Source organism: Aedes albopictus, chromosome 3, assembly GCF_035046485.1.
Source record: "Aedes albopictus strain Foshan chromosome 3, AalbF5, whole genome shotgun sequence".
In the NCBI taxonomy this organism is placed as follows: Eukaryota; Metazoa; Arthropoda; class Insecta; order Diptera; family Culicidae; genus Aedes; species Aedes albopictus.
Genome location: NC_085138.1, coordinates 143,324,104 through 143,343,619, shown reverse-complemented (window position 1 = coordinate 143,343,619; position 19,516 = coordinate 143,324,104). Strand labels below are relative to the sequence as shown.

The window sequence follows — 19,516 nt, the reverse complement described above, 5'->3', positions numbered from 1 at the left end:
GAATTTCTGAAGGAATTTCCGAAATAATTGCTCCACGAATTTCAGAAGGAATGCATCCAAGAGATTCCGGAGGGATTTCTCCAGGAATTTCCGAAGAAATTCCGAAAGAATTCCTACAGGAATTTCCATGAATCTTCAAACGAATTCGTCCAGCAATTTCCAAAGGAATTCCTCCCGGAATGACCGATAGAATTCCTCCAGGAATTTTTGAAGGAATTCCTAACGGAATTTGTAAAGAAATTCCTCCAAGAATTTTCAAGGGAATTCCTCTTGGAATTTCCAAAAATAAAATCCAAAAAGACTTGCCGAAAAAAATTCTCCATGAATTTCCGAAGGAATACCTCCAGGAATTTCCGAACGAATTCTTCCAGTAATTTCCGAAGAAATTATTCCAGCAATTTCCGAAGCAATTCCTCCTGCAATTTCCAAAGGAATTCGTCCAGTAGTTTCCGAAGGAATTCCTCCAGGAATCATTAAAAGCATTCCTCTAAGAAATTTGGAATGATTTTTTCCAGGAATGTCCTAAGGAATTCATCCAAGGATTTTCTCAGGAATATCTCTATAGATTTCTGAAAGAATTCCTCCAGAAATTTCCGGAGGTATTCATCCAAGACTTTTCGAGGGCACTCCCCAAGGAATTTCCAAAGGAATTTCTCCAGAAATTTTCGAAGGAATTCGTTCAGGAATATCCGAACGAATTCCTTCAGGAATTTCCGAAGGAATTCCTTCAGGAATTTCCGAAGGAATTCTTCCAGGAATTTGCGAAGGGATTCCTCCAAGAATTCTGATTTTTTTTAAGGAATTCTTCCAGGATTTTTTGAAGGAATTGCTTCAGGAATTTCCGAAAGAATTCCTCCAGGAATTCCTGAAGAAATTCATTCTAGAATTTCCGAATGAATTCCTCCAGGAATCTTCAAAGGAATTCGTCCAGCAATTTCCTCCAGTAATTTCCGAACGAAGTCCTTCACGAATTTCCGATGGAATTTCTCCAGAAATTTCAGAAGGAATTCTTCCAGGATTTTGCAAAGGGATTCCTCCAAGAATTTTGGAAGGAATTCCTCCGGGAATTTCCAATGGAATTCATCCAGCAATTTCCGATGGAATTCCTTCAGAAATTTCTGAAAGAATTCCTCCAGGAATTTCCGATGGAAATCCTCCTGGAATTTCCGAAGGAATTCCTAAAGGAATTCCTTCTGGAATTCCAAAGGAATTCGTCCAGCAATTTCCGAAGGAATTCCTCCCGAAATTTCTGAAAGAATTCCTCCAGGAATTTCCGATGGAAATCCTCCTGGAATTTCCGAAGGAATTCCTCCAGGAATTCCACTAGGAATTTCCGAAGGAATTCCTGCAAGAATTTCCAAAAAAAACCAAAAAGTATTTCCGAAAAAAATCCGCTACTACTTTCCGAAGGAATTCCTCCAGGACTTTCGGAAGGAATTCCTCCAGGAATTTTCAATGACATTCGTCCAGCAGTTTTCGAAGGAATTCCTCCAGGAATTTCCAAAAGCATTCCTCCTGGAAGTTTGGAATTATTTTGTCCAGGAATTTCGTAAGGAATTCACCTAAGGATTTCCTCACGAATTTCTCTATGGATTTCTGAAAGAATTCCTCCACTAATCTCCGAAGGTATTCATCCAAGATTTCCCCAGGAACTGCCCAAGGAATTTCCGAAAGAATTGCTCCAGGAATTTCCGAAGGAATTCCTTCAGGAATTTCCGATGGCATTCTTTCAGGAATTGGCGAAGGGATTCCTCCAGGAATTTTGGATGGAATTCCTTCAGGAATTTCTAAAGGAATTCGTCCAGGTATTTCCGAAGGAATACCCTCAGGAATTTTCGAAGGTATTCGTCCAAGAATTTCCGAAGGAATTCCTGCATACATTAAAAAAATACGAGGATGCAGGAGAATTTTATTTTTACTAGTCAAAAACAGCTCTGATCATCTAAGTTGTTCAGTTAAGTTAATATAGTTGATCGGTCAGGGGGGGGGGGGCACGCCCCCCCCCCTGCCACCCCCTGGCTACGCCCTTGGAGTCAACTGTAGTAGCTAGGTTATCAAATTCTTTCCACTCTCTCCTTTTTCTCTTTTATAAAAGCCACCAGAACTCAAATAGTGGCCGACATGTAAATTAGTTTATAAAATTTTAAATAGTACCAAGACAAAAATGTATATCAATAACCACAAAGATGAAGTGCCAGAAGGGCAGATCACTTAAAATGTAAAACAATTGTTAAAACCAAAAGAATTTTAAGTAGATAAGTAAGCCAAAAAACTACCTTTTTTGTCGAGCTCTACAACGATAAGTTAGACAAGGAAAGTACCTAGAGAGATTTTGAAAGAAATTAGCGTTGCGTAGAGCATGCTGCGATATGCCACCTGGGAGTATCGCTGAACGGATGGTCCACTGCACGAATTTATTCTGGCCTGCTTACTCTCACGGAAAATTTGACGTTTGAGAGGTGCCGGCACCGCTCAAACGTCATATTTTCGGTGAGAGTAAGCCACGGGGGTGCTACGGTGATCTGATTTTGTTGCCGCTTATCATGCGCAACCAGAGCTCACTGATACCAACATTCATTCAATACAGCAGCGGGAGAAAATAAGGAAAAACGCACCTTGGCGAACAAAGTCTGCGAAAAGAGGTGTTGGGTGTCTTTCACAAACGATTCCCACTCTCTGTAGGAACTTTACCTAAACATCGACACTCTGAAATTGAAAATTATCAATTAATGCCGCTTTTTCATGATCAACACTTTTATGAAATCTAATGTGGTGTAAGCGTTTTGCATCGATATCCCTCGTAAAAAGGTAAACATTCAAATTTCACGACTGTGTTGGTGAATATTTTGGCTGGAGCATAAATTTATGCTCCACGTAAGGAGGCACAATCCAACCTGTCAAACTCCATAGTGAAAAATAGGTTGCCGTCTCCTTGGAGTAAGCAGGCCAGAATATAATCGTGCAGTGGACCATAGAGACACAGTATACCCCCGCAAAGACTTCATGTCGCGAGTTGAAATGTGCAAGAACGGGATCGTGCAGACAAGACAAAACGTGAGTTTATCGATAGGTGGAAGCAGCACTTCGGCGAACACGTGAATGTTGGAAATGCTGGTAGGGATTATGGTTTGCATGATAGCGTGAATTCCCTAGTGTTGTGATATTACATCAAATTAAGAATGATAACTTTAGATATTCAATAGAACAATTTTTATTTTGAATCACATTTTAGCTTATTACATATGAAATTACAAGTAATACTTTTATTTTCATTTCATCGAATTTTAAATGCAACAAACAACTGAAACTATCCTACCGCTAAGTATCAGACTACAAAGTTGAGACATGTTATATGACTGAATCCTGTCTATAACTACCATACCATGCTAAAACACTGTAGTCTGAACAACACATAACAAGAAGGCTACAGTGAAATTTATCGGAATTTTGCAAAACGAAAAGAAAAGTGAAACAATTGTGAAACTAGCTCTTAAATGGTATTTCGACCTACAGCTTTGTCTGTGGAACAGACAATGGTCTCTCAACTTTGCCGAACTGTTCTTGTACTTTTTTTCTACTAAAATTTTAATAATCAAACTTTATACACCGGAAATCAAATTCTAACTTTGTGCAACAGATCTTGTTCTAGTTTCTAGTACGATTCTTACGAAAAATATGGCATATTGCGCGTGTAGCACGGATGGTGCCTTCGCGTGAGATCCCGTTCGCTCATCGTCGGTACCTTGGGTTTGTGCTCCGGTGCGATGGCATTGCCCATGACGGACAAGTGATCAACGGGTCCGGTGCCACCGTGTGGGCTCTCCAGCGACATCCGCCGGTAGGTGGCGTTACTTCTGTGCGGAGAATAGAGAGGGGATATGTATTACTTTTCACTTTATTTTATTTATGGCGACTTTGGTCCAAAACCCAACATGTGTGGAGTGAAGAAGCGACGTAGTAATTTAGAAATCAATTACATACTCTATTACATGCTCATTATAGAATTTAGCAATATTATTTTGCTCAGCTCAATATTTCGCCTTTCTTCTTAATTAAACCTTATTAATCTTAGGCTATAATTAAAACGGCAGAAATTGCGTCGTTTCGTTATTTTTACTGGATACTTTCTAGGATTTTTATTATTATTCGTCATATCTTTTATAAATAATAAACAATCAAGTCGAAGACGGTTTCAATTCCTATGCACAAGTGAGCTGGTAGCGACGGCATTCTATCCTCTTAAACGGCGGATGGGCTAATATCTTCCATCTCATAAAACCGTGTCTTGGGCAGAGCTGCGAAATATCAGTCATGTCAGTTGACTACTGATATTTCACCACCGTCACTATCACTGTAGGCCTGGACGAGCTAATCGGCTTTACGAGCGGGCGGACTAACATCAGCAAGGACCTAAAACAGCGCCTCGAATCGCTAGCTCAGGCGCAGGAGGAGTACGATCTCCTGGTCGAAGATAGGAGTACGGTTGACGTGAGCAGGGAAGTGCGGTCAACCCAAACGGACAGCTTCTTTTTTGCTGGTAACGCGACGATGCCGCATGAGACCATGCAGTTCGCCGGAGCCGTAGCAGAGGGGTCAAACCGTGCTACGGCTCCAGCTGCATGACTGAAACCTGTCGAGGACACGCGACCCGCGGGGGCAACAAGCGTCCGGCAGGGGCGGGCGGAAAGCCGAGGAAGAAAGGGGCAGCCAGCGCGAGTAACTAGGCTCCTAAGTGGGTTGCGAAGCGGGGAAACCAAGCCCCAGGAAGCCAACTCTAAAAGAAACGGAGGCCAACCGGTCCAAGGGAAGCAGAATCCTTGGATTACGGTTGGAAAGAAGGAGTTGAGAAAAGTGAATTAAGCCCACAAGCGCGAACGGAGCGACGCGGTAGTCTTCAAAACCGAGGCAGACTCGTACGCCGAGGTGCTGCGAGCCATGTGAGTCGAAAATCGTATCCCACCACTAGGCGAGGGTGTTAAGAGTATCCGGCGTACCAGGGCTGGAGAGATGATGCTAGTGCTGAAAAAATAAGCGGCCAAGAAAGGCACCTCCTACAAAGTACTAGCTCAAGAGGTACTGGGCAAAACATGCAGATGAGAGCCCTAACGGCGAAGGCAACCCTCCAGTGTAAAAACCTGGACGGGATCACCGACGTAAAGGAGCTCTCAGCAGCTCCTCAGCGGCTGTGCGTGGTAAATGCACCAAGTGCATCGATCTGCCTGCGAAAGTGCCCCGAAAGGCACACAAATCGCCACGATTAAAATCGTCGGCAAAATCAGGATGGTCATTGTGCCCGCTCAGCATATACGAGCCGCTAGTGGCCACACCAGTGCTTTGAGCAAGGACATAAGTGGTGGGCTTGGTAGTCAGTTTCGGAGTCAAGTACGACACCGCCCTACTATCGGAACCATACCGCATCCCTCCCGATAACGGGAACTGGGTAGCGGCTAAGGCCAAGCTAGCGGCGATCTGTACAACCGGTCGTTTCCCGAATCAGGAAATAATTTCCAGGTCGCACAAGGGCTTCGCAATAGCGAAGATCAATGGAGTGTATTATTGTAGTTGTTATGCTCCACCCAGATGGCCGATAGACCAGTTCTCAGAAATGCTGGATGCGGTAACAAGCGCACTTGTAGGGTTTAGTCCTGCGGTTATCGGCGAAGACTTCAACGCCTGTGCGATTGAGTGTGGTAGCCGATCGACTAACGCGAGAGGCTGGACAGTGGACACTACTCGAAGCCATGGCAAGACAGAACGTGGATGTCGCGAACGTAGGTGAAAAAATTACCTACAGCAGGAACGGTGCAAAGTTCATCATTGACGTGACTTTGTGGAGCCCGGGTCTAAGCCCTTGCTCGTACTGGAGGGTTGACGATGAATACACGCACATGGTGACCATCTGGTGATTCGATAGAGTGTGGAACACGATGGAAGACGGCCACGCTGAAGGTCATCGACCGTCATCGGGGATGGCTGACCGCGATAAGCTGTCATTAAATCACAATTTTTGTGGAGCGATTGCTTATAGAGCCTAGCACCGACGATCCATCCAGCGATGATCTAGTCGGAACCCTAAGCCGTGCATGCGACGCCACAATTCCAAAGCGATCCCTACCTAGAAATGGATATAAACCGGTATACAGGTAGTGTACAAAAATTGCGGAGCACCGAGCATCCTGCCTAAAGGCTGGTTTACAGTTCGGAAAACGTGTCACGGGATTTGGTCCCCAGTGTATTTTAAATGGGGCGGGATTTGGAGCTAGGAGCTAGGAGGCGGATGCTCGTACAAATGAAGGTAGAGAGGAAAGATGCGAGGCCTACAGGGCGGCTAAATTGGCACTGAACAAAGAGATTAAGACACGTAAACGAGCGTGCTGCCAGGCAGCCAATACGACACCCTGGTGGGACGCCTACGCCTGACCTGACCTCCAGGTATCCTCCTGAAACCCCTTTGGATCCTCTGAAACGGCTCTAAGACCTAAAAGACCTGAGACCCCCTGACTCGCCCTAGAGATCCCCTGAATCCCCCTAAATACTTTGAGACGTCCCCTTTCAAACCTCCTTGAACGGCCCTAAGACCTCTTGGTATACTCTGGTACCCTTTTAAATGTCTCTGAAGCCCCCTGAGAGAACCCTGAAACCCCCTCAAACGCTCAACCGCTGAAACCCCTTTTTGGCCCCCTGCAACCTCCCTTTGTTCGTCCCTATAAACCTCCCCTGGCTGCCGTTGCCATAGTTACCGTCATTATTATATTTTCTTTTATGCACAATATTGTAGGGCACGGCATACAATATCACAAAGCAGGATAGTTACCTAAAACATCAATTTTAGACGTAAACATGTGACGCCGTTCTTATCGTCTTTTCACGTTGATCAAATTGGTGTGGGGTACTAGATCATTTTGTTCACGCCTTTGAACGATTTGAATTACGTCATCAAAAAAATTGTGAGATTTCGGAAATATACACCGTTTTTTGTAGGGCATAAAAAGCCTGCATGAAGAAAGTTTTAGTCTTCAGAACAGCATTTAACACTTTGAAGCCGGAATTTTTCCAAGCGTTATTATTGAGTTTTTTTCTTCGTATTTCTGCAGCTTTGGTGGTCAATAGCATAAAAAACGGTAGAATATTATGAGGAATATTTTTTCTGGATATCCTAGGTCATCCAAACTGTTCTTGAGTTTAGATCCTTAAGTCTATGGGTGTAACGGCAACTTCTTCCATTATACAAAGCTAAGATTTGTAATCTATCATGTCCAGTAAGTCTTATAAAAGTTCAATAGACAGTATCAGATCAGTCGGGATATCCTACGTCAACCAAACTGTTCTTGAGTTTAGATCCTAAAGTCTACGAGTGTAACGATAATTTCTTTCATTATACAAAGCTATGATTTGTAATCTATCATGCCCAATAATTCTTCTGAAAGGTTAATCGACAATATCAGATCAGTCGGGATATCCTTGGTCCTCCAAACTGTTCTTGAATTTAGATCCTAAAGTCTGCGAGTGTAACGGTAATTGCTTTTATTATACAAAGCTACAATTTGTAATCTATCATGTCCAGCAAGTCTTCTGAAAGGTTAATAGACAGTCGGGATATCCTAGGTCATCCAAATTGTTCTTGAGTTTAGATCCTAAAGTCTACGGGTGCATTCTTCTTTCATTATACAAAGCTACGATTTGCAATCTATCATGTCCAGAAATTCTTCTGAAAATTCAATAGACAGTATCAGATCAGTCGGGATATCCTAGGTCGGTGATTCCCAAAGTGAGCGACAATTTGAAAAACCAAAATTGTGGGGGAAAAATACTAAAAAAAAGTATTGAAATACAAGTCCAGAATGTCAACTAAATCATCAAAACACCTTCACATTCCTTTTTGTTTCTAGGACTATTGAAAAATGTCCTAGCCTAGATCGACTAAATTTTACCGAATTTTCGAAGTTTATATGAACTACCAGGGTGCGAGGCCGCCATGTTTAAGAATCTAACATCCAGTATGTAAACATTTGTATATCCAATGCTTTGTTATTGTGGATACACGAGATATGTTGGCTCCTGTCAGATCCATTAGGTGGGAATAGGATTGCCACATACTTGAAGTGAACTTTTTGGCAAAGTTCCAAGAAAAAGAAAACAAATAAGACTGCTACACGAATTTCCGAAAGAATTCCTAGTGATTTTAGAAATCAAATAAATAAGAAACTTCTGTGGCGAAATTTCATGATTGATTTTTGGCCAAATTATAAAAGGAACAGGTTCATGAAGTTTAAAATGAATCTTAGAACACATTTCAAATGAAAGTCACACATTGTTTGAACATATTTCATATAAGCTTCCCGGAGGAATTCCAAACATTGTTAATTACTAGGAGCTAATTTGAAAATTTTCCTCAAAACCGAGTAATGACTGCATGTCTGCTTATCTACTTATTAGACAATAAAACGTATTCCAATTCATTGGAAACTTGTGGATTCGCATCACTGGATTTTCTTAATTTTAAATTACTGAGCAAAGCTGACTACATTTAAAAATACACCAATAAATTCCTGAGTTGTACGTTTTGCATAAAAGATATTTTTGTAATTGTTCTTCAATTTTCCAGCAGTCTTATTTGAGTACTTGTAACCAAACATCTCGGGTGTTGAAGAACCCCCTTTCAGAATACTGGTAAAACATCTTAGGCATAACATGTGTTCGTAAATGTTCACAGTCCGTGCTGTTTTGCTCGATTTTGTTCAACAATATTATAATAGCACAAACATGACAAACATCATGGAAAAACTAAATCTCCTTAGGGGGGCGAAAATGTTTATTGTCAAGCTCCAAGGGGGCGATACTTCCTTGAAGTTTGGGAAACACTGTCCTAGGTCATCCAAACTGTTCTTGAATTTAGATCCTTAAGTCTACGGGTGTAACGGTAACTTCTTTAATTAAAATTTTTTTTTGTCTGTATTCACGAGATTTTTAACCCTAGGCTAGTTCATCTCGGGACCCACGCTTTACTTCCCTTCCGAAGCAAGAACCCACATTTTGTGAGTATGCCGGGAGTGGGATTCGATCCCAGGTCCTCGGCGTGATAGTCTTGTGTTCTAACCACCACACCAGGTCCGCTCCACAAGATGTTCTTACGATTTGTAATCTATCATGTCCAGTAAGTCTTCTGAAAGTTACATTGGTTGTTTTTATCAAGCTTTAAGCTTCATAACAGTAGGGAAGACTGGGTTGATTTGATCTCTTTTTCTTAATCTGCCTGTAACTTTAAGGAACACACAAAACCAGAACCAATTTTCGCACAGAATGGCAGATAAACATCTATATAAAACAGAAGGACTTTAAATTATTGTTAAAGTTTTCAAAACTGGGTCTTTATGGAGGCATGTCTTATGAAGTATTTTACAAAAATGGGTTACACTTGATCCCCTTTAGAGCACATGGTTAATTTTTAGAGAAATCAACTTCAGAGGCTTCATATTTATTTTCTTTTCAAGTTTTCTTGTATTTTTGATTAATATAGTGCATTTCAAATTGTAAGATTTCCTTAAGTTATTAAAAATATACCGTATTTTGAAAATGGGGAGACTTGATCCCTTTTTTCATGATGTGTACTAAAATGATAATTATCTGACACATTTTATCGTTGAATACACTAGAGTTCCAAGTAAATAGAAGCACAGAGAACAGACATCCAAGTCCAGTTTCGAAACTGTGTAAGGAATTTAACGGCCATTTGAAATCGACAACACAAGTGGCAATAGCGTGGCGCTGCAATCGGTTAATTTCCCATACTAATTTAATTCACCACTTGAAATGTTTCCATTCACCACTGACTGTGGCAACATGGTGTTTGGTGGCGTTAGTGTTGTCATAGTGTATTGAAGAGATGAACCAGCCTAGGGCTGAAAATCTCTATAATAAAGAAATAATAATAATAATCGTGTATTGGTTTGCAACCCTACTCAAGTAAAGATTCAAATCCTTACACAACTTTCCGAATGAAATTTATTCTAGCCTGGATGTCTGTTCTCTGTGATAGAAGCTTCGGAGTATATTTTTTTTTCTTACATATAATGTGTGTGTAATCCTCGAGGGATCAAGTCTCCCCATGTCACTGTTGTGTATTCGAATGAGTGTAATCAGTTTCGTACCTTTTAATTCCGCCCTATGTTGCTTCTCCTTTGACAGATACGCGTATTTCGACTACCACTTGTAATCTTCCTCAGTGTCAGTTATCCACTCTGGATTTTTACACAATTTGGTTCAATTTTCAGAAAGTTATTGAGATTTTTCGGAAGCTGCAAAAAGATTTCTGAGGAATTGCAAACAAACCATCAGCCGTTAAAAAATAATGCTATGCACAATCAAAATCACTTATAGCTAGAACATAGCCTCTTGTTCAACTGTAGTTTTGAAAAAAAAAATATTCTAGAAGAAAATTGATTTGATTCCGAAAAAACATGGGGGAACAAGTCTCCCCAGGGATCAAGTCTCCTCAATCACCCCTACAGAAGCCCATAATATCCTAAACATATATAACAACGCTTATTGTTCCTCTAACTTGGTAGGCACAGTGGATAATGTAACACTACTTAACGTAGTGGCAAAAGTTATTATCACAAGTGTAGATCTGAAGCTATGGTCTCCGGAGTATTTAGTGTTGTTGATCTGGATTATCTCAAATCTATCTTGAACTGACTCATGATATGCCATGGGGGATTACAGATTACAGTTTAAAACTATGTAATAAAAATTCAAAATTATTTAAAATTATGAAACGTTACTCAGTATGTCAGATATAGCTGATGTTACGAGTGTAGACCTGAAGTTCTGTACTCAAAGATAGTTTGGCTGACCTGGAACATTCACATAGTGTCTCTGAATGACATTTGAGATTTCAAGAGTTTCACGGATCTCAGCAGATTATGATATGCTATTATTTATGGTGACAACACATAAAGTTTTTCTTGTAGATTTGAAGGACTTCATTATATAACAATTTGGACGAACCTCAATGTCGCAAAGGTTTTAAGAAAGCTAGTAGACTTCAGATTGCTTCAGTATCTGCGGTTGACTATGCAACGTTACTCAGTATAACAAATATGGCAACTGCACAGTGGTCCAAGAACCAGATTTACGAGGAAAGATGCATTCAACGCCTTCAAATGAGTTTTTAGGCAAATATGGTCATCTACAAAGTTGTCCCTAATAATAAGGCCCTCTTTCCTATGTGCATAAAAATTAGGGTGGTCCATATTTTTAAAGAAATTGGAAACCAAACATTTTTATTTGCAAGTATAACTGTATACATTTTTCGGAAAAGTTGTAGATCTTTCAATTTTGAGCAAGTTTGCTGAAGACACTTTTTATGTGTAGCTTTGAAATTTACCCATCTAGAGGTATTTTTCTGAATAAGCTTAGGGTGGTTCAATAAAAACCGGTTTTCTGACGTTAACTTTCTCAGTTTCGATTTTTCATCAAAGTCGCCCAAGAAACACTTGTAGAGCATTTAACCCTAAAAGGGATACCTGGGGTCCATTGGACCCCAGGCGCCTTTCAGAGCTCGTCTTTGATGGAACACACTCAGCGAGGTGACGAAACTGAGGCCATGAAGGTATCCCTTTTAGGGTTAAAGATGCGTCGTTTCGTGCACTGAAACAGTCTTTATCTCTTTTGGTTCAATAGTTACAGGCAGTGCTGAAAAATTCATTTCGTCATATCCAAATTCAACAACCTACAGCTAATTTTAGAAGCTGAACCTGAGAATATGGTATTTGGGAAACTTGTGCGGCTAGACCAGTTCTGCAAGAAAGTCACGGAAAAAAACACTATTTTTCGAATATTTAAGGTAAATGTCACGGATTACCCTCGAAAAATGCCAATGATATTCACGGTCCCAGTAGGTTATGCAATTCTATTACCGAAAATACAAAACAATATTCTTGTAGATTTTAAGAACTTCACTATAGGACAGTTTGGAACACCTACAACATCCCAGAATATAAAACACCTTTTGTTATTCTTGACGAAGGCTAAATCCCAAGTAACATTTTAAGTTATGTTCAGCTCTACAAGAGATCTAAAACATGCAATAAAACTGATTTATACATCAAAACCTCTTTATAACCTCTTTAAGAGCATCTTCCGGCTAAGTGGACCACTCCCGGAGAGGTTTTGCAAATCGCATTAAGAGTAGCAATAAAGCCGTTTTAAAACCTAGTTGAAAAGTTTTCCATTCTCGATTGTTTTTTTTTTACAACAAAAACTATGACAGCTCAAGATGCAGAGAAGCTTCTTTGATGGCACGTAAAGTTCAGGAGGATACATCATTCGTAAGTAGAAAGCGATCATTTCAAAGTAATATTTTGGAAGTTATTGTGTTGGTAGGCTAATGCGCATTCAATTTTACCGTGAATATTGGGGTTGCAGAATCATAACATTAATGCGCTTCGAAAATAGTGAATATTATTATCTTGGAATGAAATAAATCAATTTGTTAATTTAGCAAAACAATCTCGAATCACCAGAAAATTCAGCCGAGAGAGTTTATTTATGTGAGCATGTTATGGAAATGGTGGCAAACTATCAATTCATTGCTAATTTGAGCAAAATTAACTATTTTCATTCACGTTAGATAATTATTCAATATGTCGACGACCATAATCAGCAAAAATAAAACGAAAGCAAGTTTACTTTCATGATGACCGCAATAAACCTAGCAGCGTCGTTGTTTCTGCTTTTCCACCAACAGATGTCGTTACTAATCGAACGGATCGCCATCTGTTGAGAGTTTTTACAGTTTTATTGTGGTAATAATGATTGCCAGAAGGTTTAAATATCGGAAAGTTTTGTTTACTCATAAAATCTGTCTTTATGGATATCTTCAAGTATACTATAAAATATTTTATCAATGGTTTTCATAAAAGCATTCATAAAACTGTGAGTTTTAATTATTGCTGTAATAAAACCCTAATAAAAATTAAACAAAACCAATCAGCAATGGAATTGTTACTTGGGAATGAATACTATATGTATAACGTAACGTAAAACACATCCAAGTTTAGCTATTAGAACAACTGGTCAATTATAATCGTTTTTCCAAATTTCATGGTGTTCAGGATGTTCTAGGATATCAATGAAGTCCCAAATACAAATATTCTCATTTTCCCTAATAGAGGATCCAATTTGCAACAACTTTGCCGAAGGCAGTATTCTGTTTTATCGAATGGGTGAATTTATACAGCCGTTTCTACGTTGGGGTCACATATGACCCCTCCGGCTCAAAAGAGTTAAACTGATTCAAATTGGAACATATATTGTATATGGTAAATCATTGTTTATACTGAATGATTAATGATAGATTAAATTTGTTTTGATTACTTATTTATGATTAAATTGCAAAAGCGGTGTGATTAAGATGAATGATTAATGATTTTCGATTAATGCTAATCACTGTTCATTGATCATGATTAAATTTATGAATAATCATTACGCTATGCGAGTCTGCATTTAGGAAACACATATCTAAATTTAAAAAGATAAAGTCTGAGAACGTCTGGTATAATTGAAAGAAAATCATGGAAAACGTTAATTTAACACATTAAGATGGATAATTTCAGCGATGGCGGACTGAGTGAGATATGCCTACTAGCCTATTAATTACCATGCGTCTCCTTCTCCTTCCATTGCTGGTTGTGTCCAATCATTGAAGTCTTTCGATACGAATGTTGTCTTGTAACAAAGCGATCAATATATTTTAGGTAAAAATCATTTACTATCATTTCATGTATTTCATGTTCAAAATGTTCGATTTGAAGTATCATTAAAGTGCAATAAAAAGAATTGTGATCAGTGATCCAAAATGTACTATCAAAAACTGTAGTTTGCATGATAATCGTGGGTGTATGGTCTTGACTATCATGTAACAAAAACATACACGTATGACCAGATGAAATTTTCATGGGTGACTGTGACATTTTTTTAATCACGGCAAAAAATGTAGTGGATTTTCAAATTGAGTGAACTAATGAAATACCAGTGGTTCCGAAAACTGCGAACGGGACATGCGTATAACTTAGGAACCGGAAGTGTGAAGAAGCGGAGACAAAGATTTTCGGATTGTGCGTTCCGAGGGTCATAACCACCGATGGAGGAGGGGAACAAAAGTCAGTGGCTCCCAACTGAATAGTTACGGCCCACGTCTAACAAATCAAAAAGTCTCATGCCATACGGATATTTTCAGACCTGGCTAATTGAGTTGATGTTGAAACCCGAAGGCTGAAGGCCATTTTGGAATTAAATATGGCGCTTGGGGTGTCTGGGACAATACAGGAACACTACTGAGGGTTTCCGCCATCGTCAAAAACGCCTTTGTAACGACTTTGAAATCAAATCCGTTGAAAATGCTCTGAAGCTTCTTGGAATGTCTCCAAAATCCCCCTAATACTCCCAGAAACCCCATGTAACGCACCTCAGACCCTCCGAAACCCCAGAAAACGCCATGTAACGCCTCCGTATCGTTACTGAAACCCGCTGAAAATGCTCTGAAGCTTCTTGGAATGCCTCCAAAATCCCCCTAATACTCCCAGAAACCCCATGTAACGCACCTCAGACCCTCCGAAACCCCAGAAAACGCCATGTAACGCCTCCGTAACGTTTCTGAAATCCGCCGAAAGTGCTCTGAAGCTCTTTGGAATGCCTCCAAAATCCCCCAATACCCCCTCAGACCCCAAGTAACGCCCTTGACACCCTCTAGCACGAGTTATCCGCATTTTTCTTTCGCAGTTTTCGGAACCACTGGAACTCCAACTCTACATTTCAAAACTGTCATTTCGTACTCCCATCATCTTGATTTGTGTTACAATCATGGTGCCAAATGCTACATTCATGGTAGACGACATTGATGCATCGACGGCAGCATTAATGTAGTGTGTGACGGTAGTATGCAACATTAGGCATGACGGTAAAGGCGTTGCGACGATAATGAAAAAAATGTACTATACAATTCACTGATTGTGATGTAATTTTAAACCGTGTTTTCATGCAGCCCCTAACCGGATGTTACTGAATGGTGTTCACTGACAAATTGGTGAAGGAAAACCTTTTGAGTTGGGTATAATAATTATTGTTTGATAAGTTAATTTTTCTACATGTTTTATGCTGCCATTCCGTTTCGCTTCCGCACATGTTGGTTTTGGTTCTCTAAAAATCCTCTAAGTGCACACGTTAAAGCCAAAGTATGGAGGTACTGTTTCGTTGGTGCGACGCCAAGCGCGGAAGGAATTTTGAATATTGTACATAAGGGAACGGCGCAATCCGCCGGAAACACACAAAGCACACAAAGTTACCCGTAATCTAAGGATGGAGGCTGATCGTGATAGCGCGGCTGGTGCGAGTTGGATGAGGAAAACTTGCCACCGCCACCATTTTGCAATGAGGGATGGAGTGATTGGATGGACGTAGCACGTGGTCTACTGCCACCATGGCCACCGCCACCGCCGCCGCGATTTCCGCCACCAGTTGCTGTTGCCGTCGTCGGAGGACCTCCGACCGAAGTTGAGGATGATTGTTGTTGCTGCTGCTGATGGTGATAGGATGAGGAAGACGGATTGTAGTGATGAGAGGGGTACGACTGTTGATCGTGCAGTTGCTGATGCTGGTGGGAGAGCATGTGGTACTTGTTGGCGACGGTTCTCGTTGTAGCGGAAGCCACGACGCTACATTCCATTGTCTGCTGGGGGAAATGGTCACAATGAAGGGGGAAATGTGTGAGAGTAAGGATTATGTATGATCGATTAACTGCACTGTAGGAACGTTTAGGACACAAACACGCAGCACATTTATGGTTGATAAGCTTCTATATCTGCACATATGAAAGCTCAGTGCAAGCGATGTAAGGCAACATCTCACGGATTTACGACGATCTCAATATTTTCGTAAAAGGGTTTTCGGGCATTATTTGATTTTTCACGCTTAGCAACATGATTATTGCTCACAAAAGCAAGCGAGACTAACAAAGGCATCGATTACTCATATCGATTTTCCTCTTTGCCACCAGCAATCTACATCGCAGCCCACGACAAATGAACATACACATTTAACGATCTAATTTGCCAATTTACCTATTTGTTCTCATGTTTCAGGTGCTGAAATTTGGTTAAGCAATTTGGGACGAACTCTCGTAGGACGAATATAGATTGTTTTCAACATGACTGACTCTACGACATATCAAGTAGCAAACAAAGACACATTACACATAATTTGGAAATACATTCTGCTGACCAGCTGATTCTCGCTACTTCTGCTGCTGGAAGCTTACTTTGAGCTGCGTGTTCGAGTATTAACCTTATCTAATACCTTGATGGATTTCTTAGCGTTTTGTCTTCCGGTAACGTTGTTCGCGGGGCCAACGTTTGGAAGACGATAATCTTTGCCGCCTGCTGAAAATTGGGAGTTGCTTAGAAGATAAGATCGAACCAACACTACACGCGCTTCAATTACCGGTTCCATCCGATCGGGACAGTGTCCGCTTGGGATTCAAACCTGCCGGAGGTGGAAGGGCTGCCCGTGCCGCGCCCCGACTTACGCCGCCATAGCTGTCATCATCCTGCGCCGCCGGGTAGCTGTGGCCGCCACCTCCTCGACCCGGAATGTGATGGGCTTCCTCGATGTATTGCTTCCGGTGGCCAGCAATGGCACTCGATTGAAGGCTACTATCGGCGGCGGCACCACTGGGTTGGGTGGTGCGCCTGGTGATGCCGCTGGCTAAAGCTTGACTGCCGCCAGTGATCGATGCATTCGCTTGCTTCGGGAAGCTGAGCTTCATCTCGACATCTGGGGCCATTTCCGGGTTGTAGTTTCCGGCCACCGTTACCGTCCAACCTGTGAAAGAAAAGATATGACCGGAGAAGTCGTTAGCACACGAATCGGAACGATGGAGTATTTGCGTTCAATTATATAACTGAATTTTACTGGCGAGAGGGGCTATACCTACCAATGACCAAATATTACACATTTCGTGGAAATATCTCATATTCTGAAATTATGTGAGTTGTTAACAAATCAATACCGACTTCGTTTTCTTTTAAATATTTTGTAACAATATTAGGGATTGGAGTTCTAAATCATTTGAGATGAATGATTTCAGTTCCTCAGCGACGTTTCAGTAAAGTTCAGCGCTTGAAAAGTGAAGCGTTTTATCTCAGACGAATCAAAATTTGCTTTTCTTTGACCGACGATTTTCAACCCAAAGCGGTAGCAATATGCCTTTATTGGTAACGGTAACATGCTTCTGAACCCAAGCAACACACATGTAAAGTTACGGCAGCGCAAGTTTTGGTTGTTATTTTGACGTTATATTAACAGTTTCGGGTTGCAAAAGAACATGCCGTTTGTTACCTTTTTCGGGTCATCCGTTGTGACCCGGTGAACTGAAAAACGGCGAATCGATAAGAAGAGCTTCTAACATGTAGCTCTGGTCCTCACAAGCTCCTACCTCATGCTTCCACGGGTCAAGCGATGACAAAGACCGCCAGCTAAGAGTTGTGTGCTTAGCTGGTAGTGCAACGTGGGCACTGTTGTCCTTCTGACTTCAGCTAGATTAAGGAGGTACGTCCCGAGCGTCTGTTCATCAAGGATGTGCAGCTCAATCAGCGTTTGTTTTGCCATGCTTCGGCTGAGTATGAAATGCTTATCAACCAGAAGCTTGCCTAAGGTGACAGCCCCACCACGCGTGTGCATAGGAGACCTTAGGCCAACAACCTACTGTTCTAGAAACCCAAAAACCGTTACAGAAACCGAAAATGAAAGACAACGAACTGATTCAACGGCAACGACTTTTAGCGCGAAACCACGGCCAAGAATTGGAACTTGGGATGTATTAACCCTAGCCCAGCAGAGTAAACTGGTACAACTAGCCAATGAGGCATGCTGTATGAAGCTTGAGATCCTAGGGCTGAGCGAAGTCCGTTGTCGAACTTTGGAGAACACAGATTGGCGTCGGGACAAATTCTGCTATACTGTGGCCTACGAGGTGAACACGCTCCTCGCCACCGTGGAATTGGTTTCCTCCTCAGCGCTTACGCCCACGCTGCGTTCATGAAGTGGTAACCTATTAATGAGAGGATAATTGTAGCCAGATTCAGAACACGTGGTTCGAAACCTTACCATGATCCAATGTTATGCGCCAACTGATGCTGCCGAATTGCAAGATAAAGAGAACTTTTACAGTCAACTGAATGCTGTCGTGGATAAGATTTCAAAAGGTTATATCAAGATCGTCATGGGTGACTTCAACACGAAGGTTGATTCCGACAACTTGGACTATGAGCACGTCATGGGACGCCATGGCCTCGGAAACATGAGCGAGAACGGTAAGCTGTTAGCAGAGTTTGCTGGCAACAATGACATGGTGATTGGGGGATCGCTTTTTTCTTATCGGACGCTGGTTCAACACACGCCGACTGGAAGACGCTTTGTTGAAAAGGTCCTTGGTCGAGGAGCTAGAGAACCGTGCTCCGGATATTCCTAAAGATAGTAGCTATGAAGATCAAGAACGCCTTCATCGACACCGACGAGCATTATTTGGGTGAGCTACACACCCAGAGAAAGCAGTGGATCACAGATGACACCTGGAGGAAGATAGAGGAGCGAAGGAACGCCAAAGCCACGATAGAGCGAGCGAAAACACGAGGAGCCTAAGCTTTAGCCCGTCGGCGGAATTCGGCTGTTGAGACGAAAGTGAAGTGCTCATGTAGGCGGGACAAAAGAGCGTGGGTGGACTCCCTAGCCAACGAAGGCGAGAAAGCCGCAAATACCGGCGATATTCGTCTTTTCTACGATATCTCACGTCGCCTTTATGGGACTACACAGAAAAAAATATGTAATTAAAATTCAGCGAGAAATCATGCACATAAAGGGAATGCTAGAGTTAGTGCACTTTTACATGAGATATAATGTAAAATTACATTATTGTCGTGTAAATTTCCGCTAACCATCGCGTAAACCATCATGGACTCCAACCGGTTACGCGACTATTAGCGGAAATTTACACGAATGTAACGGCCCATATAGCCGAGGCGGTAAACGCACGGGTATTCAGCATGACCATGCTGAGGGTGACGGGTTCGATTCCCGGTCGGTCCAGGATCTTTTCGTAAAGGAAATTTCCTTGACTTCCTTGGGCATAGAGTATCTTCGTGCCTGCCACACGATATACACATGCAAAATAGTCATTGGCAGAGGAAGCTCTCAGTTAATAACTGTGGAAGTGCTCATAGAACACTAAGCTGAGAAGCAGGCTTTGTCCCAGTGAGGACGTTACGCCAAGAAGAGGAAGAGGAGAGGAACGTAATTTTACATGATATCTCATGTAAATATGCACTTACTCTAGCATTCCCTTTATGTGCATGATTTTTCGCTTAATTTTACATGAAATTTTTTTTCTGTGTAATTTGAATGCTACGATACCTGTGAAAGACACATCTGGACAGTTATTGACCGACCCGGCTGACCAGTCGAA

The 19,516-nt window shown here is 41.4% G+C and overlaps 1 protein-coding gene across 17 annotated transcripts in view; it reads right to left on the bottom strand.

Annotated features, from left to right (window-relative positions):
* Positions 1-3,195: 3,195 nt before the first annotated feature.
* LOC109424083 (uncharacterized) overlaps positions 3,196-19,516 on the bottom strand; it is a 638,365-nt gene continuing 622,044 nt past the window's right edge. For 5 of the 17 annotated variants that reach the window (XM_062842966.1, XM_062842971.1, XM_062842972.1 and 2 more), the window contains 4 exons: positions 16,498-16,878; positions 16,354-16,436; positions 15,345-15,730; positions 3,196-3,854 (listed from right to left, as the gene is read on the bottom strand). In XM_062842966.1, the coding sequence (XP_062698950.1) occupies positions 3,665-3,854; positions 15,345-15,730; positions 16,354-16,436; positions 16,498-16,878 (1,040 nt within the window). In that variant the 3' untranslated portion in view covers positions 3,196-3,664. Of the gene's footprint in view, positions 3,855-15,344; positions 15,731-16,250; positions 16,437-16,497; positions 16,879-19,516 lie in introns of those variants that run through there. The other 12 variants (XM_062842968.1, XM_062842969.1, XM_062842970.1 and 9 more) reach the window with 12 other exon arrangements.